At 42.8% G+C, this 17,548-nt stretch overlaps 1 protein-coding gene across 11 annotated transcripts in view; it reads left to right on the top strand.

Moving 5' to 3' along the window:
- ubr4 (ubiquitin protein ligase E3 component n-recognin 4) overlaps positions 1 to 17,548 on the top strand; it is a 56,670-nt gene that overhangs the window by 7,963 nt on the left and 31,159 nt on the right. For 8 of the 11 annotated variants that reach the window (XM_053483016.1, XM_053483010.1, XM_053483014.1 and 5 more), the window contains exons 2-27: positions 1,975 to 2,072; positions 2,650 to 2,753; positions 2,845 to 2,974; positions 3,939 to 4,078; positions 4,171 to 4,273; positions 4,803 to 4,944; positions 5,068 to 5,192; positions 5,295 to 5,419; positions 5,516 to 5,575; positions 5,692 to 5,882; positions 5,964 to 6,063; positions 6,161 to 6,298; positions 6,801 to 6,918; positions 7,356 to 7,397; positions 7,570 to 7,757; positions 8,564 to 8,720; positions 8,843 to 8,928; positions 9,028 to 9,197; positions 9,631 to 9,910; positions 10,001 to 10,139; positions 10,240 to 10,319; positions 10,411 to 10,539; positions 10,712 to 10,894; positions 10,994 to 11,116; positions 11,205 to 11,434; positions 11,559 to 11,677. In XM_053483016.1, coding sequence (XP_053338991.1) covers positions 1,975 to 2,072; positions 2,650 to 2,753; positions 2,845 to 2,974; positions 3,939 to 4,078; positions 4,171 to 4,273; positions 4,803 to 4,944; positions 5,068 to 5,192; positions 5,295 to 5,419; positions 5,516 to 5,575; positions 5,692 to 5,882; positions 5,964 to 6,063; positions 6,161 to 6,298; positions 6,801 to 6,918; positions 7,356 to 7,397; positions 7,570 to 7,757; positions 8,564 to 8,720; positions 8,843 to 8,928; positions 9,028 to 9,197; positions 9,631 to 9,910; positions 10,001 to 10,139; positions 10,240 to 10,319; positions 10,411 to 10,539; positions 10,712 to 10,894; positions 10,994 to 11,116; positions 11,205 to 11,434; positions 11,559 to 11,677 — 3,500 coding nt within the window. The remainder of the gene's footprint in view (positions 1 to 1,974; positions 2,073 to 2,649; positions 2,754 to 2,844; positions 2,975 to 3,938; positions 4,079 to 4,170; positions 4,274 to 4,802; positions 4,945 to 5,067; positions 5,193 to 5,294; positions 5,420 to 5,515; positions 5,576 to 5,691; positions 5,883 to 5,963; positions 6,064 to 6,160; positions 6,299 to 6,800; positions 6,919 to 7,355; positions 7,398 to 7,569; positions 7,758 to 8,563; positions 8,721 to 8,842; positions 8,929 to 9,027; positions 9,198 to 9,630; positions 9,911 to 10,000; positions 10,140 to 10,239; positions 10,320 to 10,410; positions 10,540 to 10,711; positions 10,895 to 10,993; positions 11,117 to 11,204; positions 11,435 to 11,558; positions 11,678 to 17,548) is intronic. The other 3 variants (XM_053483017.1, XM_053483013.1, XM_053483008.1) reach the window with 2 other exon arrangements.

The following is a 17,548-nucleotide window of genomic DNA, read 5'->3' as shown; positions in this document are numbered from 1 at the left end:
GATAAATAAAACAATTTTTTTTTACATTTTGTCCCAAAACAGGGACATTTAAGGAGGATGTAACATACTTTATTGGTATTCTTATCAAATCACTCACCATTTTTAATCTAATGATGAAAAAGAGATTAAAGAAAAGAAAAGTGTCCTTTAAACATATTAATTTTAGAGTCATGCTAATAATCATGAAAATAATTTAAATGAGACATTTCTAGTGTTCTTTGTGACACAGATTTCTACACTGTATTTCCATTTATTCTTAAATAAATCTGTTAATAGCTGTCCTCTCTAACGTACAGTTAAGTAGCTTTAAATATGAAAAGATTAAATTAATTTAACTTACCGATGGCCAAATGAAGTCTATGCCCGAAGCACTGTAACCTAGTCCAGTAATTAACCCCCCCCGCTTTGGCGATGTGCGTGCCGTTGTCTGTTGCGACTGCGACCAAACCATCCTTACAGAGGTCCCATGCAGCCAGTGCCTCTCTTAAACCCGCGGCTACAGTATGTTCTCTCCGGTTTGATCGCCAGGGAAATACGATGTTTGCAGGCAACGGCTTTTCAGTTCAAACTCATTGTGCGCGGTTAGGCTAATATATGTCTCAGTCATCCTGCTTGACCAAAGGTCCGTAGGAGTTAAAAAGAATTTCGCTGCAGTTATTTCAAGTTGAACGTCGCTACGTCACTTACTGAGACTTACAAACACATCTGTAAAAATGTGTTTTGTTCTGCTCACACTGGGTTGTGCTTTGTTTGGTCTTTTTACTACTCTTGGCTTTTACCGCCATGCATTTATCATACTTTTCTGTGTTGCTTCAGGTGCTGATATAAATTTGTCGTGTTGCCACCTGATGTAGCGACTTTAGTTTTGCCAATTTTGCGCAGTACCTCTTTCTGCTTAGTGTCCGATATCCTGAAACCAAAATATCGCCAAATAACAGAGCTTGCATTTTTTTCTGGGCACAAGTTCAGCGTCGGTCTCTTTTGTATCCATTTTCTTCCGTCTCCACACTGCGCTGCGGAAAGTCACGTGACCACCAGCATGCGTGCTACACAAGACTGACTGGTTATTTTTTTATTTTTGACATAAGAAATGGCCATACAGCTCTTAGAATGAATGTCTTGTTACGTCCGCGAACGCATTTGTTTATTTAATATAATCGCAACATTTGCTGTAATGTAATCGCATAGGCTGACATCGCGATTGTGATATGATTAATCGTGCAGCACTACTAGCAACCAGCAACATTTGTGTTCGGTATAAATGACACAGAACATCTGAAGTGCATTCTAGTGCATTAAAGTTTTGGCTTGGGGTCCTTCACACGCGGCAGCAGCACATTCCACCGCATCAATAACATGGGACTGCCCGCGGATGTGCCTGACTTTAAATCGGCGCCTCTAAACAAGGATTCATTATTTACATGAATGCAAAGAGACTTTTTTGCTTTCCTGTTTTGAAACACTTCATTGGGGTTTGGAGGTAATACTGTATCCTGGTGAATTTAAAAATAGCAACAGTATCCCTTTAATTACCATCAGGAAAAAAAACAACAAAGGCTACCATGTTATGTGTGCCATTTATACCATGAAAGTCCTGGAAAAACATGATATAAAGAAATCTCATTTTTTTTAGATCAGGAATAGTTATTAAAAAAAAAAAAGTTTTGTAAATCTCATGGAATTTTAAAAATGTCCTTACTTCATTTTATATTAACACACACTTTTAGCTTTCCTCTTTGAATTTTTTTTTTTTTTTTTTTTTGAAAACGTAATAATTTTCTTTTGAATCGAATCACAAGGACCAAAAATGTAAGACGGCGCTCATAATTGGCCGATTTCTAATGTAACATGTAAACATTATTATGACATGTTTTAATTGGTACAAGAACCCACACCAAGCATGGTTAGTTTTTGGTAAAGTGTTACATTTGTAGTTTAAAGCTTTTCTAATTTTTGTGTGATCTTCCTTTCCAGTGAATCTGAAATACTTCATCACGATAAACAGTATGAGCCGTTCTACTCGTCTTTTGTGGCGCTCTCTGCACATTACATCACCACAGTTTGTGGACAAAGTAAGTGGAACTGCGTTGCTATTAGGTGTAATTTTTAAATGAAATATTACAACAGGCATTCAAGTCAAATCTGTACTTCTGATAAAATTTCTTGTGAATAAATATTTTATAGAAGACTTTAAGCACCGGATAGTGATGAGATTCTTGGCCACAGTAACATGAACGTTCAGCAAGTGAAGCACCTGAGAAATGAAAATCAGTGGATAACTTGTCGCATCTGTGGGAGTTTGAACTGTACATACAGTCATTTAAACGAACCACTCACACATTACAGGAACTGGGAGTTATTGCCAGATCCCCTGTATGGTCCTGACCACACTTCAAGCCATTTTCACATGTTAGGGCCATCCCCTTTCATTATCCTTTGCAATTATGGCTCTGGCGTACCGAGAAAACGTTCCACCTTTACTCTCATAACTGTGTTCTGTTATTCTGCTCAATCAGAAGTTTGGGTTTGACCTAAGCTCCCCTTGTACTTTTGTAAAAAGTAAGCCCTTTAGATATGCCATTGATAGAAACAAGCACCAATAAATTATTAATCATCGTTTTTTTTTTTTCCTCTTTACTCTTTTGCTAGTCCCTAGAAATCAGTTGCTGTCAGTAGCTGCAGCATGTAAAGTATTGATTGAATTCTCATTGCTGCGGCTCGAGAACCCAGACGAAGCATGTGCAGTTTCACAGGTGAGCTGTTGATTTTTGGTGTTTATACAGTGATTTTGTTCCTCCTATACAGTCCGTCATTAGTTTTGGTTAATTCCTTTTTCTTTTTCAGAAACACCTAATTCTCCTAATAAAAGGGCTTTGCACGGGTTGCAGTCGGTTAGATCGAACAGAGATCATTACTTTTACTGCAATGATGAAGTCCGCCAAACTTCCACAGACTGTCAAAACCCTTTCTGATGGTAAGAAATGTGTTGACAATTAGTAGTATGTCTGTATGTCTGTCACTTCTAATAAAAAAAAACATAAAAAATAATTTGTGGGGTGTCTTATAATCGTTGTTTTTTCACTCAGTGGTAAAATCTCCTGATTAGGACACATTGTTTATAAAAATGCAACCTGTTTATTTGTTTTATCTGCCTATTTTTTTATTTTTAGAGAGACATTATTACCCCTTTTATTCTAATGTTAAATGGTTTCGAGTTGCAGGTGGTGGTGTGCTGTTTATAGAATATCAACTTGCTCATTCCACTGTTTCTGCTTCTTCTTTAAATTATTTTTTTGGATTATAAAAGTAAGAGGAGTTTTATGTGTAATTGAGATAGTGTGTCAAAACATTAGGAGAGTAACGATTTTAAGCATGGTGCAAAAAAAGTATTGGGTTTTTATTTTATAGTTTGTTAATAAATAGGATAATTCCTTGATGTGTTTCATGTACAAACTAAAAATAAGTAAAGCCAAATTATCAAAATCAAACGTTCAACTTAATGTAAAGATTAAAAATAATGTAGGTATGTTTATTATTATTATTATCATTTATTTGTTTATTTAATTTTAAATTAAAGAGATAAGACTAAATTTATGCGTTCAAGTACAGTTTACTTTAAGAGATTTTTTTCGTTTGTTTAAGACCAATAATGAATTGTGCACATTATCTAGATAGAATGATGCATTATGTTACTTCATATGAGTAAAATTAAAATTAGCTTTAAGCCAATATTTTTTTTTTTGGTATCTCATGGACAGTCTTTTGAACCCGATAGCTGTCTAGACAATGTCTTGGGTTATCTGAGTGTTTTATTCACTTCTCTTACACCCCTCTAGCCCCTGACTAACAGCCTGACATAAACCAAGCTTGCTTACTTTCTTACTGTCTACTGGGCTGACATTCTTTGTACTTATATTGTTTTTTTTCCCCTTGTTAAGTGGAGGACCAGAAGGAGCAGCCCTCCCCAATCAACCCTGAGCTCCGGCACAAAGAAGTACAAATGAACTTCTTCAATCAGCTGACCTCAGTGTTTAACCCCGATATTACTGTCATGTCTTCGCCCTCAGGCCACATGCAGGTCAGCAAGTTAGAAACACAGAGTTACAAAGTTTGCATCAGTATATAAATTGTGTTCCAAAAAAAAAATGTATCTTTATTTTTCTATCACAGGCTGAGGGTGAAATTGATGACCAAACAACGACAGATCAGGCTGCACAGGCCAAAATGAAGAATGCCTTCATCTTACAAAACGTGTCCAGTTTACAAGAATTGGGTGTGTTTTCTTAAGCGTAATCCTTTAGGGTGTTTCCATGCATGCAGAGTTTTATCCATTTAAATCAAACCCTGGTCTGTTTCCCCCTTGTGTGGTTTTGTTCATGCAGGTGAGAACACAGCAATCGCACTCGGTTACAGAGCTTTACAGCTGGTCTGAGATGGAGGTCTTGGTCCAGTTGCAAGTAAACTGTAGCATAGTTTGATTGCAGTGAAAAAGTGATATGACCATGAATCAACCCCAAACTTTAGAAGTCCAACCAGCCATTTCTTTGGGTGCTGTGAGACACAATGTTTTTATAGCACCAAACATCTTGCATCAAACATAGTTTGCTTATGGTTTGCTTTAATGAAATTTAGTGTGAAACTGAACCTAAACAAATAGAAAAAACAAACTATCGATTTCACTCTGATTCAGACTTGACAAATGGATGAATGTGTGTAAAAGCAGCCTTGGTGTTTTGAGTCTGTAGTATTACTAATGTAAAGTAAACTGTGCTCTAATGCATTATTATTTTGTCTTGTCACAGGAGGCTCAGAAAAATTGCTGCGCGTGTGTCTCAACCTGCCCTACTTCTTGCGCTACATCAACCGCTTTCAGGATGCTGTATCAGCCAATTCGTTCTTTATCATGCCGGCTACTGTCGCAGATGCCACCGCAGTCCGGAATGGGTGAGGCTGACATGGATGGATTTTTCTATTCACTTAGTATTTAATTAGTCAGATTTATTTTTTTTTTTGTATCATTTTATATTTGTGTTTTTTTTTTATGTCTTCGGTGCATCTTTTTGTCAGATTCCACTCCCTTGTGATTGACGTAACAATGGCCTTGGACACTCTGTCCCTTCCTGTGCTTGAGCCTTTAACTCCTGGGCGACTTCTAGATGTGACTGTCCTAGCTCTGAGCTGCCTCTATGCAGGTTGGGTAACTAATAAAAACTGGCATATTTAAAAGATAGCATTATTATTTTTATTATTATTATTAGTGAAATATGAAAAAAATATTTTGTCATCCTTTGCAGGTGTAAGTGTAGCAACATGCATGGCCATTCTGCAAGTGGGCAGTGGCCTGCAGCTTCGAACTGCCTCGACAGGCTCTAAGGAGGAAGACTACGAGAATGACGCTGCAACCATTGTGCAGAAATGTGTATGATAAGACTTTGACCTTTTTTTGTGCCATTTAACTACTTGTGTAATGTTTAATGATGTGTTTTCTAAATAGATTCTGCTCTATATCTTTTAGCTAGAGATATACGACATGATTGGACAGGCTATTAGTAACTCTCGACGAGCTGGCGGGGAGGTAAACAAGAACCTGAAGATATAGAGTATCACATCTGGATTTGCCAGTGCTTTTGGATGTACATTATTTTTAATCATTGGTTTGTTTGTTTGTTTATTTCCCTCCTTCCCTTACAGCATTACCAGAACTTCCAGTTGCTGGGTGCCTGGTGTTTACTGAACAGTCTGTATTTGATATTGAATCTAAGCCCCACAGCCCTGGCAGATAAAGGAAAGGAGAAAGACCCCCTGGCAGCACTGCGAGTTCGGGACATCGGTACCCGCGCCAAAGACGGAGCCGGATCTCCTAAACTGGGCCCGGGCAAAGGGTAAGCCTCAAATATAACATTTAGATTTGTTCTGTATTTGGGAACATTGTTTTAATGTTTTCCAATCTTTGTTTCGTGAAGGCACCAAGGTTTTGGGGTTTTGTCGGTTATTCTTGCAAACCACTCAATCAAGCTGCTCACCTCATTATTCCAGGACCTACAAGTGGAAGCTTTGCACAGGGTAAAACTATGTTTGACATCAGATATGTTTACTCTTAGACACTGAAGTTTTAAGTGTTTCCTAAACAGGTAACTTACATTTTACTTTTCTGCCTTAGGGATGGGCAAGTGATGGGCCTCCAGCAGAACTAAACATCATGGCACAGAGCACATCAATTCAGAGAGTTCAACGGCTTATCGACTCTGTGCCTTTAACCAATCTGCTCTTTACACTGCTCTCCACCTCCTATAAAAAGGTATACACTTCTGTGGCCTGTTAATGGAACATACAAGCATTTTATGCCTAAAATATACTATAATACAACACACCACACACCTACACGTGTGTAAAAAAAAATAAATAAATGATTTTACAATGGGTGCCTTGGGGAAAAGTTATTGACATTCATCAATAAATGCTTGCAATATGTGAGCAAATAATACAAATTCAAACCTGCTATTGTTAACAATAATGGTATTACCTTTGCTATTGCTGTGTTTTTATTATTTTTTGTCATTTTTTATTTTTTTTACTAAACTGGCTATGTTGGTAATATCACTCATCTAATATGATGAGTTATGCAGTTTTAGGGCCTATTTTACAAATATGCTAAGTATTTTTAGAAAATTCTAAGGAGTGAATGGTCTTTCCGTGTCATTGCAACACATTCATGGATATTATATAAATGAAATCCCTACCTTTTAAAGATAAATAAATATAAATGTATAAATGTTTGCTTTAATTTTTGTATCGACCAGGCCTGCGTACTACAGAGACAGAGAAAAGGTTCAGTTAGCAGTGATGCCAGTGCCTCTACTGACTCTAACACTTACTATGAAGATGACTTCAGCAGCACAGAGGAGGACAGTAGTCAAGGTAACCAACGCTGCCAAGTACTCTTCGAGTCAGACGTTATAGATAGGCTTTAAAAGGGTAGGTACAGTCAGTCAATGTGAAATGAACAAATTTAAACCACTAGAAATTAGAAACAGAATATATTCATAGACCAATATTTTGTGTTTTTAACTATAAATTTCCACTTGCACTAAACTCTTTAGCATAGGCCTGTCTGTAATTTAAAAACAAAGTCTTGGCTTGTTTTTTACTGGCCAAGTTAGATTAAGGGCTCAGGCGAGGGTGGAATAATTTGATGCGCTTGCTGAAAGCTGCATACAGTAGTAGGTGGACCAGAGTCAGCTTAGAGACAGGTCAGTTAAATTCTGCTGCAGAGTGCTCTTGCACACAAAGCATGCTCTGCTTAACTGCACCGCCATGGCAGCCTGCACGCCTAGTGACAGTGTTCGTTATTTCAGCAGAGAGAAGACAGGAGAGGACAAGAGCAACTTGTGTCTCAGGTCAGCAGATTTCTGCATTAGCTCAGCCTTGTAGTGTCTCAATATGCAACTTTTCAACAATAAAGTCTTCAAGTAGTCTGATCCACGGTTTGTGGAGACAGCAGCTCTGTTTTTCTGCATACACTTCAATAAGTGAATTTGGAGATGAACTTGGCTTTTTGCATGTCCACAGATGATGACAGTGAGCCCATTTTGGGCCTTTGGTTTGAGGAGACCATCTCTCCCAGTAAAGAGAAGGTGGCTCCTCCACCTCCTCCTCCACCCCCTCCCCTGGAGACCTCGCCAAGGCTCAAAAGCCCTAGCAAGCAGAATGCAGGAGAGAATGGCAACATCCTGGCTAGCCGGAAAGACCCTGAGCTGGTGAGCAAGTTTTTAAGCAAATCTGTGAAATCTAAGAATGCAAAATTTACAAAAAAAACTTGCTAGATTGAATTATTTAAGATCAGTACAAATATTAAGGAGCAGTTGTCAGTCTTGAACAAGCATAAGACCTCTAATAGATAAAAGATAATGTGACACAAAATTTCTTTCCTCAAACAAAAATTATTGGCAGTTGACTTTAAAAAACCTTTTTCCTGATTTTTAAAAAAGAAATCAATCATGGTGTGCTATATTGGACCATCATGTGGCTTTAGAAAAGTAATCTATTCTTGTGTGAAGTCTTATTCTTACTTAAAAAAAAAAACATCGCAGTGAAGTCTATATCCACTGCATCGCTGACAAATGCTCCTTTTGTTTTGCTAAACTCATGTCTTACTGCAACTTCTTTTTTTGTGTAACTTGTTTTCAAATTGCCTGGCCAACAGTTATGCGTAGTTTAAAATGTGTAATTGTAGAATTTGAAAATTCTTAGACATTTTACTTATTTAACATGCTAAATGTCTCAATTTTTTTTATTCAGAGAAGATTTTGTCAGTGATTCATTTACAAAATTCGGAACTGTTAGACGAATACAGTAATCTCTGGAATGTATTAATAGAATTGAGCATTTTCTAAATATATATATTTTTGACATGTTGACAATGTCCAAAATTTATTATTCCTGAATTTTATCAAGTATTTATGTTACTAAAAGTAATAATGTTTTGGTCCTTATCACCGCAGTAATGCAAAAGCAAGGTCTGTCTGTCATTTTATTTATCTGTGTATATATTTTTCTTTTTCAGTTCTTGGGTCTGGCCTCAAGCATTCTGAATTTCATCACCACATCTATGCTGAAGTCCAGGAACAACTTTATTCGTAACTATCTGAGTGTGTCCCTCACTGAGCAGCACATGGCCACTCTGGCGAGCATCATCAAGGATGTGGACAAAGATGTTAAGGGTAAGAGTGTTTCTTTATATGTACACATGGACTTAAAAGTGACTGGTCATGCATTTGAATTCTTGCACAAATCAGGACATTCATGTGTGTGTGTTTTGGTTTTGTGTTCTGCTTTTCTACAGGTTCCTCTGATGAAGAATTTGCCTCTGCTTTGTACCATTTTAACCACTCTTTGGTAACGTCAGACTTGCCCTCTCCGGCCCTTCAGGTATATAGATTAGATTGTATCAATAGTACTTATTCATTTATTTATCAGATGTAATGATTGTTTAGCTATTTGGCTAACATTCTGTTTACGATCATTTAGAATACATTGATGCAGCAGCTGGGTGTGGCTCCATTCTCTGAAGGTCCTTGGCCTATGTACATCCACCCTCAGTCACTGTCAGTGCTTTCTAGACTGCTGCTCATCTGGCAGCACAAAGCCAGCCTTCAGGGCGATCCTGATGTCCCTGAGTGCATGAAGGTCTGGGAAAGGTGAGCCTAACCATCCCATTGCACATCATTCCAGAACTTTGTGCATTGTAATGTAATTCTTGTCTGCAATTCTTTAAATTGTTTTTATTAACCCCACAAGAATGCTGGACCTCCTCAAAGCAAAGGGTCATGTGTAAACTAGGAGTTAAGCAAAGTCAGTAATGCCTCATGCTTATTTTAGAAGGAGTTGTCTAAATAGAAATAATTTGTTAGTGAAGTTTAAGTTTTTCAGTTTTGATTTAAAGGCTTCTATAAGGGGTACATCCATTGCTGAAGTCACAGATCGCACTTAATGCAAAGACTGTATTTTTTTTTATCCGTGTTGGCTACATGCTCCAAGGCAGCTGATGAGTGAATTTAAGAGAATAGCACTGTGTAGTTGTGTTACTGGTACAAGGCTGAACCTTTGAAATTTTTCTTCTGCCCAATGTAGGTTTGTCGGCACCCTGAAGCAGAACACTTTGCAGGGAGCAATGCCCAACGAGGAAGACCTTAATGTCGAGCATCTCCAGCTGCTGCTTCTAATCTTCCACAATCTGTCAGAAAAAGGCCGTCGCACTGTCCTGACTCTCTGCACACAGGCCATTGCTGAGGTGGCCTCTCACATTGACTCCCAGCTCCAGGCCGTGCCCCTTAACCTGGCTCGCATTCTACTGGTCTTTGACTACCTCTTGCACCAGTACTCTAAAGCCCCTGTATATCTGTTTGAGCAGGTAAGAAAAGAATTCTCTTATATATATATATATATATAAATTATTTATTTATTTTTTGGCCTGACAGTTAGATATTGGTTATTTGATCAGGTGCAGTACAATCTTCTGACTCCACCTGCATCTGGAGCCAGCTCTGCCCAGGAGGGCATGAAGAAAGGTTCCACACCACTTTACTATGGTTTTAAAGAAGTAGAGGACAACTGGGCCAAGCACTGTTCAGCAGATCGGAGTAAGTCATACCTCATGCTACTCGTGTCATTATCAGATCTATGTGGCCCATTTTTGGCAAAGAAATTCATCCACTGTTAATGGCGTATGTTTTTGTTTAGATTCTAACATACAGCCCAAGTTCTACTGCGTCCTTTCCCCTGAAGCTTCAGAAGATGACCGGAGTCGACTTGACAGCAAGGTAATGGCAAACACCATGGCAGCACAAAGTTATGTTCTTTTGTAATAATAATATAAAACTATTTGGCTAAAATCTGGTTTTCACTTGGCAGGTCTTCCAAGTGTTGTTCAGTGGAGCTGTAAAATATGACAACTTGTATTACTCTCTCATCTCCCTCTTGGCTGCGGGGTCTCGCGTCGACACAGCCAGGAGACAGGAAAGCAAGCCCATTACCCCAGTTGTGAGTAACATTCTGAAATAGTTTTCAACAGATTTTTTTTCATGGCTTTTTTCTCCCTCTATTTGGATATTTGTCTTAATATTTTACCTGACTTTGTGAGAGACAAATTGAAGTACATTTAAAATTGAAATACAATTGTAAATAATTACTTGTCGGGACTCATTCCATGCAGGAGGCCTGCTCTCTCCAGTACTATTTTCTGATCCTTTGGAGGATTCTAGGAGTGCTTCCCCCCTCTAAAGCCTATATTGAACAGCTGAAAACCGGGAATAATGACCCCAGTGAGAGCGACATCCTGCACACGCTTAGATGGTCGTCTCGATTAGGTGTCAGCACATACGTTAACTGGATTAAGGTGTGTTCCTGGAAAACATAATATCAACTAACAATTTTTTGTTCTACTGCAGTTTGTTTATAGTTCGCTCTCATTTACGATGTTCTCCACCCCAATCAGGAAAACTTGGTGAAACAGGGAGTAAAAGCAGATCATGCCACTTCCTTGGTAGAAGCAGTATCTTCTAAATGCAGTGCAGTGAAATATGATGTAGAGATTGCAGAGGAGTACATTGCCCGACAGGTAATGGCCAGATGGTTTGCAATGAAGATTCTCTGCTATTACTTCAAATAAATTATAATAATCAGGAACCTCTTGTCCCCTTTCAAAGATCTCATCCTTCTGTTGTGTGGATCCCAACAGCATCGTAGCTTTTCACCAGATTCCTTCACTGCAGATAATTTACACTCTGGATGCTGTAATCTCCAAAGTGCAGGTTTCCCGAAATGAGCATTTCTCCAAGGTGGCAGCAGAGACGGACTCGCACAAATCCTTTGAGATCACCAAAAACTTGCTGCCTGCTACACTGCAGCTTATTGACATCTACACAGCCTTCACCAGGTTTATACTATATTTTTAACATCGATTATGCAATCAGCCTTTATCTGTGTGAGCTGTAAAACATTACCTCCTCTTTTTTTAATCTGAGTGAACCAAGTTTCTCTTGTCTTGTTTACATGAATAGATCCTACTTGTTAATGAGTCTACCTGAGGATGGAGAGAACAAGCCCACTGAGACTAAACTACAAGGGTATGCTGCCGTGTTGTCTATTGGGTCCACACGCTGCAAAGCCAATCAGCTTGGTAAGGATACTACTTTTCTTAGAGTAGACAGTGTGTGTGTGAAAAAAAAACAAACGAAAGCGAAACACAGTATGGGTTACTTCAAGAAAAGAGACTTGATCTTAAGTGTGAAAAGATTAATGTCGGTTTATTCTTTCTGCAAGAAGTTTAAAACGAATGGTTATGACTATAACCTCTGTTCCCTGAAGGAGAGGAACGAGGTACAACACATATAGTATGGGATATCACGCCCTCTCGTGTCCTGGCTGAAGCCACCTTTATTCACGCCGTAAAGGCAGGCAAACCTGTGGTGACGTAGGTGTAGCCCCGCCTACACCTATAAACCATCGTCGCCACGGTTGACCCTCAGTTCGATAGCCGCTCTTCGCCGAGCGTAACTATGAGGCGGGGCAGCAATGTGTTGTACCTCGTTCCTCTCCTTCAGGGAACAGAGGTTATAGTCATAACCATTCGTTCCCTTTCAGTCGATTCACTCGGTACAACACATATAGTATGGGACATATATTCACGCCCCGCCGAGTATCTATCAAAGTTAGTCACAAGAACCCTGACAGCTACTCTACTGCATTATGGACCCCGCAGAGAGGACACAATGAGCCACCGAGGGGGCCGTTATATCAAGTCGGTAGAACCGGACAAAAGTGTGTGGTGAGGACCAACTGGCTGCCGCGCAAATCTTGCCCACAGACATTCCTTTGAACAGAGCCCATGATGTTGCCATAGCTCTCGTTGAATGTGCTTTCACACCCAGAGGCAATGGGACACTCTTGCTACTATAAGCTAGTGTAATAGCCTCCACAATCCAATGGGAAAGCCGCTGTTTAGACAGCGCTTTACCCTTTACTGGACTGGCAAAGCAGATAAACAGTTGATCACATAAGCGGATATCTACTGTACGGTCCATGTACACTCGTAGTGCACGTACGGGGCACAAATTATGCAATTTTTTCTGCTCATCAGAAGCAAAAGGAGGAGGAAAAAAGCTATAAAGGTCAAAGACCATAGAGCTATAATCAGTGGAGACGACCTTCGGTACATAGGCCGCGTTCGGCCGTAGAGTAACCTTTAACCCATTAGCAGCAAACTGCGTACAGGATGGATGCACGGACAAAGCGTGGAGATCGCCCACTCGTTTAGCAGATGCTAAAGCAAGAAGAAGTGCCGTCTTATATGAAAGAATTTTCATATCTATAGACTCAACTGGCTCAAAAGGAGGACCACAGAGGGCCTCAAGCACTAACAATAAATCCCAAGACGGAACACTGGACCTCGTAGTGGGTCGCAGACGTCGCACTCCCTTTAAAAACCGTACTGCCAGTGGATGAGCCCCTGGTGACACTCCGTCAAAACCAACATGACAGGCTGATATAGCCGCCAAGTACACTTTAATAGTAGAGAAGGAAAGGCCTTTCTCTAATAGTTCTTGTAGAAAAGACAAAATCTCCACCATGGAGCACTGAAATGGAAGAACATTATGTTCTTGACACCATTGCTCAAATGCTCGCCACTTGTAAGCATATAAACCTCTAGTAGACGAGGCCCGAGCACTTTGGATTGTCTCAATCACATTCGGGGGAAGCCCTTTTGCTAACAAATTGGACCTTTCAACAGGTAAGCGTGCAAGTTCCACAGCTCGGGACGCGGGTGCACTACCTCTCCCCCTGCCTGAGACAGAAGGTCCCTGAGGAGAGGAAGTTTCCATGGTTCTGCTGCTAGCAGGCTGACTATCTCTGCGTACCACAACTTCGCCGGCCAATGAGGTGCCACCAGGATTAGTGACAGGCCCTGCTGACGTACCCTCTCTGTGACAGGCAGAATCAGTTCTACCGGAGGGAAAGCATACAATAGAGCTGGGGGCCATGAGTGTGCCAGCGCATCGATCCCCAGTGGGGCATTGCGATCCGTTATGGAGAAGAATAGTGGGCAGTGAGCATTTTCTTTGGATGCAAAAAGATCCACTGCTGCCCTGCCGAAGCGCTCCCAGATCTGAGCTACCACCCATGGGTGTAATCTCCATTCCCTCACAAGCGGGCCCCCTCTGGATAGAAGGTCCGCCCCCAAATTCAGGTGCCCTGGAATGTGAGTGGCCCTGAGTGACAGAAGATGAACACTGGACCATAGCAATAGAGAATGAGATAGTTTCAGCAGGGGAAGTGAACGAGTCCCCCCTTGTCTGTTTATATACGACACCACTGTTGTATTGTCTGTCCTGATCAGAACATGATGGCCTGTTAAAGCCAGACGAAAATGTCTCAGGGCTAAGAACACTGCTAACAGCTCCAAATAGTTGATGTGAAGCCTGCGTTGTTCCTGTGACCACGCCCCCCTAATCGCGGAGCCGTCGCACAGAGCGCCCCAGCCGCTGAGGGAGGCATCTGTTGACACCACTTTGCGAAACGATACCCTGCCTATCGGAGAGCCCTGACGTAATAGCCTGGGTTCCCTCCAGGGCAGAAGGGCTGACATGCATGACGGTGTCACCGTCAGCCTCCTGTTGAGGTGGCGCGCCGCACATAGGCGGTGAGAGCGCACCCAGCGCTGAAACGCACGCATGTTCAACAGCCCGAGAGGCACCACAGTGATCATAGACGCCATCATTCCCATTAGTTGTAAAAACACCCGGAAACGAAGTTTGTGTTGCAACTGAAACAGAGCAAGGCAGCGCTGAAACGCGGCTATTCTGTGCTCTGAGAGACGTGCTCGGCTGGTAACGGAGCATATCTCCAGACCCAGGAATGAACACTGTTGACTCGGAATCAGTGAGCTTTTCTGCATATTTACTGAGAACCCTAAAGTCTGAATGTGAGACAGAACTAGTGCTGTCTGTTTCTCTGCCTGCTCGCTTGAGCTCGCTATCAGTGCCCAGTCGTCTAAATAGGCTAATATGCGAATGCCTTTCTCCCGAAGAGGAGACAGTCTGTGAGATCGATCGCACTTCGTGAACGTTCGGGGAGCTAGTGACAGGCCGAACGGCAGCACTAGGTACTCGTAGGCCACGCCCTCGAATGCAAACCTTAGAAACTTTCTGTGGCGCGGAAAGATCGCTATATGAAAATAAGCATCTGTGAGATCGATCGTAGTGAACCAATCTCCCGGGCCTATTGCATTTAGCAGTTGCCTCAGAGTAAGCATTTTGAACTTGTACGTTCTTAGAAACGTGTTCAATATTCTCAGATCCAAAATAGGACGCAGTCCTCCCCCCCTCTTCGGAACGACAAAATACCGGCTGTACCAACCTGAGTTCGCTTCCGAAGGAGGCACCACTTGAATCGCCCTTTTGCTCAGAAGAGAATTTATCTCTTCCCGAAGCACCGCTGCGGCATCGTCCGACACCTCGGTGTTGATTATGGAAGAGAAGCGCGGTGGCTTTACGCGAAACTGTAGTCGGTATCCCATAGCGACTGTGTTTTGCACCCATGTCGAGACTGCGCATGCGCGCCACTCGAGAACGTGGGACGCCAACCGGCCCGCATTGGTTTCTCAAAGGGGTCTGCTGCCCCCTGGCGTTTCGCCAGAGTGCAGCCTCATCGATGGCACTGGGCTTTTTTGTTTTGCAACATTGTAAACAGGAAAATTCTTTATTGGTTTTAATAATGTAACATTCACATGATTTACAAAATGCACCATTTTTGGGGCAATCACACTGCAAACATCGAGGGTACTTGCTGTAAGTCCCTGAGAACTTTTTAACACGCCCCAACTGGGGTTCATAACTCGAACATAAGCACTTGTGTGTGAGGGGGGGGGATTGTGCTTGGGAGACTGTGTTAGGGAAGTGCAGCGCCGTTTGGGACTGATTTCCTGAACATAACGTAGCGGCCTCTTGGGCGGCATTGAGAGAGGAGAAACAGTGTCTCCCTGCTGCCAGAGCTCCTCTCTCTTTAAAATCTGAGCTAGGAGGAGTGAGGATTCTTCCTCCTAGTCGCTGAATCCTTTCGGACGCCCGGTGGGGGGCCCATACCCCAGGCCGACTGCCGTGGGTTTTGCCTGGGAGGCTGTTGTTTCACCGGTCGAGAGCTCGAGCTAGCTGCCGGCGGTGGTCTCTTATGAGGTGGTCGCGGAGTGTTCATACTTCGAGCCTGTTTGGGCTTCACCTCTCGTCGCGGAATAATGTCTCGCAACGCTTCGGCCTGTTTCCTTCTGAAGTCAAACTTTGCCTGAATGGCATCGAGTGACTGGCCGAACAAACCCTCAGCAGACAGCGGTTCGTCCAAGTAGACAGCCCTGTCTCTATCAGGAATGTCAGAGAGCGTGAGCCATAAATGCCTCTGTGCTACCACTGCGCTCGCCATCCCTCTCCCGAGGGAAAGAGCCGCACAACGAGACATGCGCAAAATGTAGTCTGTCGCTGTCCTGACCTCGTTAAGCAGCGCACAGAACGGGCTCTCCTGAGGCACCAGTGAGCCGAGCTCTGCCAAACACATTGCCTGATATGTTTGAAGCAGCGTAGCGGAGTTGAGCGCACGAGCAGTGCCCGCTTGAGCGCGGTAAATCTTCTCCAGCTGGGCAGAGGAGAATCTACAATGTTTAGACGGAAGGAGAGTAGGTCCAGACACTCCATGATTGTGCGAGGGTGCCAAATAAGCAGCCAAAGATGGCTCCATTGGCGGTGGGCTAACTAGTCCTGCCTTCTCAGCTCCGTCTAATTCCAAATATTGTCCGTAACCGGGCACTGATACACGGGTCGACAGCGGCTTGCTCCATGACGACGTTAACTCGCCGACAAAGTCGGGAAACATGGGCAAGCAGTTCTTAACTGTTGTCGGTTCCGGAGGAAGAAAAAATCCCGCGAACCTTGACGGTTTTTGAGCCGGCTGCGGGGAGGGCCACTCCACCTCCAGCTTCTCGGCCGCTCGGCGGTAGAGAGCAAAAAATGAAGTGTCGTCCCGAGCGGTTAACGCAGTAGCAGCGGAGCTCTGAGCAGGCGGCACAATTTCATGCTCGTCCTCCGACAAGCCATGTATCTCTAGGCCGATGTCGAGCACGTCATCGTCCTCGAAAGCATGCTGCTCGGTGCCTGGCTGCTGGCCAGCGCTGTAGGAGAGCCCACGGTCCTCCGAACCCTCGAGATACTCCATCTGGTCCGCCCAGCTAGGTGCGGGGACTTCTGACGGAAATTCCTCGTCAGCAGACACAGGCGAAGCTGGGACTGCTGATTCGGAAAGGAGGGGGTCCTGCTGAGCGACTGTATTTCTCCCCAGGGTCCTTTCCACGAACGTGACCCGTCTTTCCAGCGTTGAACGCCGGAGCTGGCGACAAAGCTCACATGACTCTGGCTCAGCTAGAGCTCTCCTAGCATGGAGAATCCCCAGACAGACGGGGCACGCTTCGTGCTGGTCCTTTTCGTGCAAGGAGAAACCGCACTCCTGAGGACAGGGGTGAACAGCGGACCTCTTCTTAACTACATTAGCTTGCATGCTCATCTTAGCCAGCGCTGTTAGCACAGCTAAACAGAAGCCAACTAACTGAGATGTCGCTAATGTTCTGACTGTCAGAGAACTTAAAAGTCAGCGCCCCGCGGGTAGACGACTCACCAAAATGAGGCTGTTGTCGCTAACGCCAACAAGAGCAGTTAAGCTGATTTTAAGCGCAGTCTTTCAACGTAAAACGTAGAGTTTACTAGCAGCACCTAGAAAACTTCTACGGAAAAGGTGTTCACAGCGAGGTGAAGAGCGTAAGAACTGAGGGTCAACCGTGGCGACGATGGTTTATAGGTGTAGGCGGGGCTACACCTACGTCACCACAGGTTTGCCTGCCTTTACGGCGTGAATAAAGGTGGCTTCAGCCAGGACACGAGAGGGCGTGATATCCCATACTATATGTGTTGTACCGAGTGAATCGACTGAAAGGGAACAAACAATTTTAAAACCG

Source organism: Clarias gariepinus, chromosome 22, assembly GCF_024256425.1.
Source record: "Clarias gariepinus isolate MV-2021 ecotype Netherlands chromosome 22, CGAR_prim_01v2, whole genome shotgun sequence".
Taxonomy (NCBI): domain Eukaryota; kingdom Metazoa; phylum Chordata; class Actinopteri; order Siluriformes; family Clariidae; genus Clarias; species Clarias gariepinus.
The sequence above is the reverse complement of the archived record's forward strand: the minus strand, read 5'-3'. Positions and strand labels throughout refer to the sequence as shown.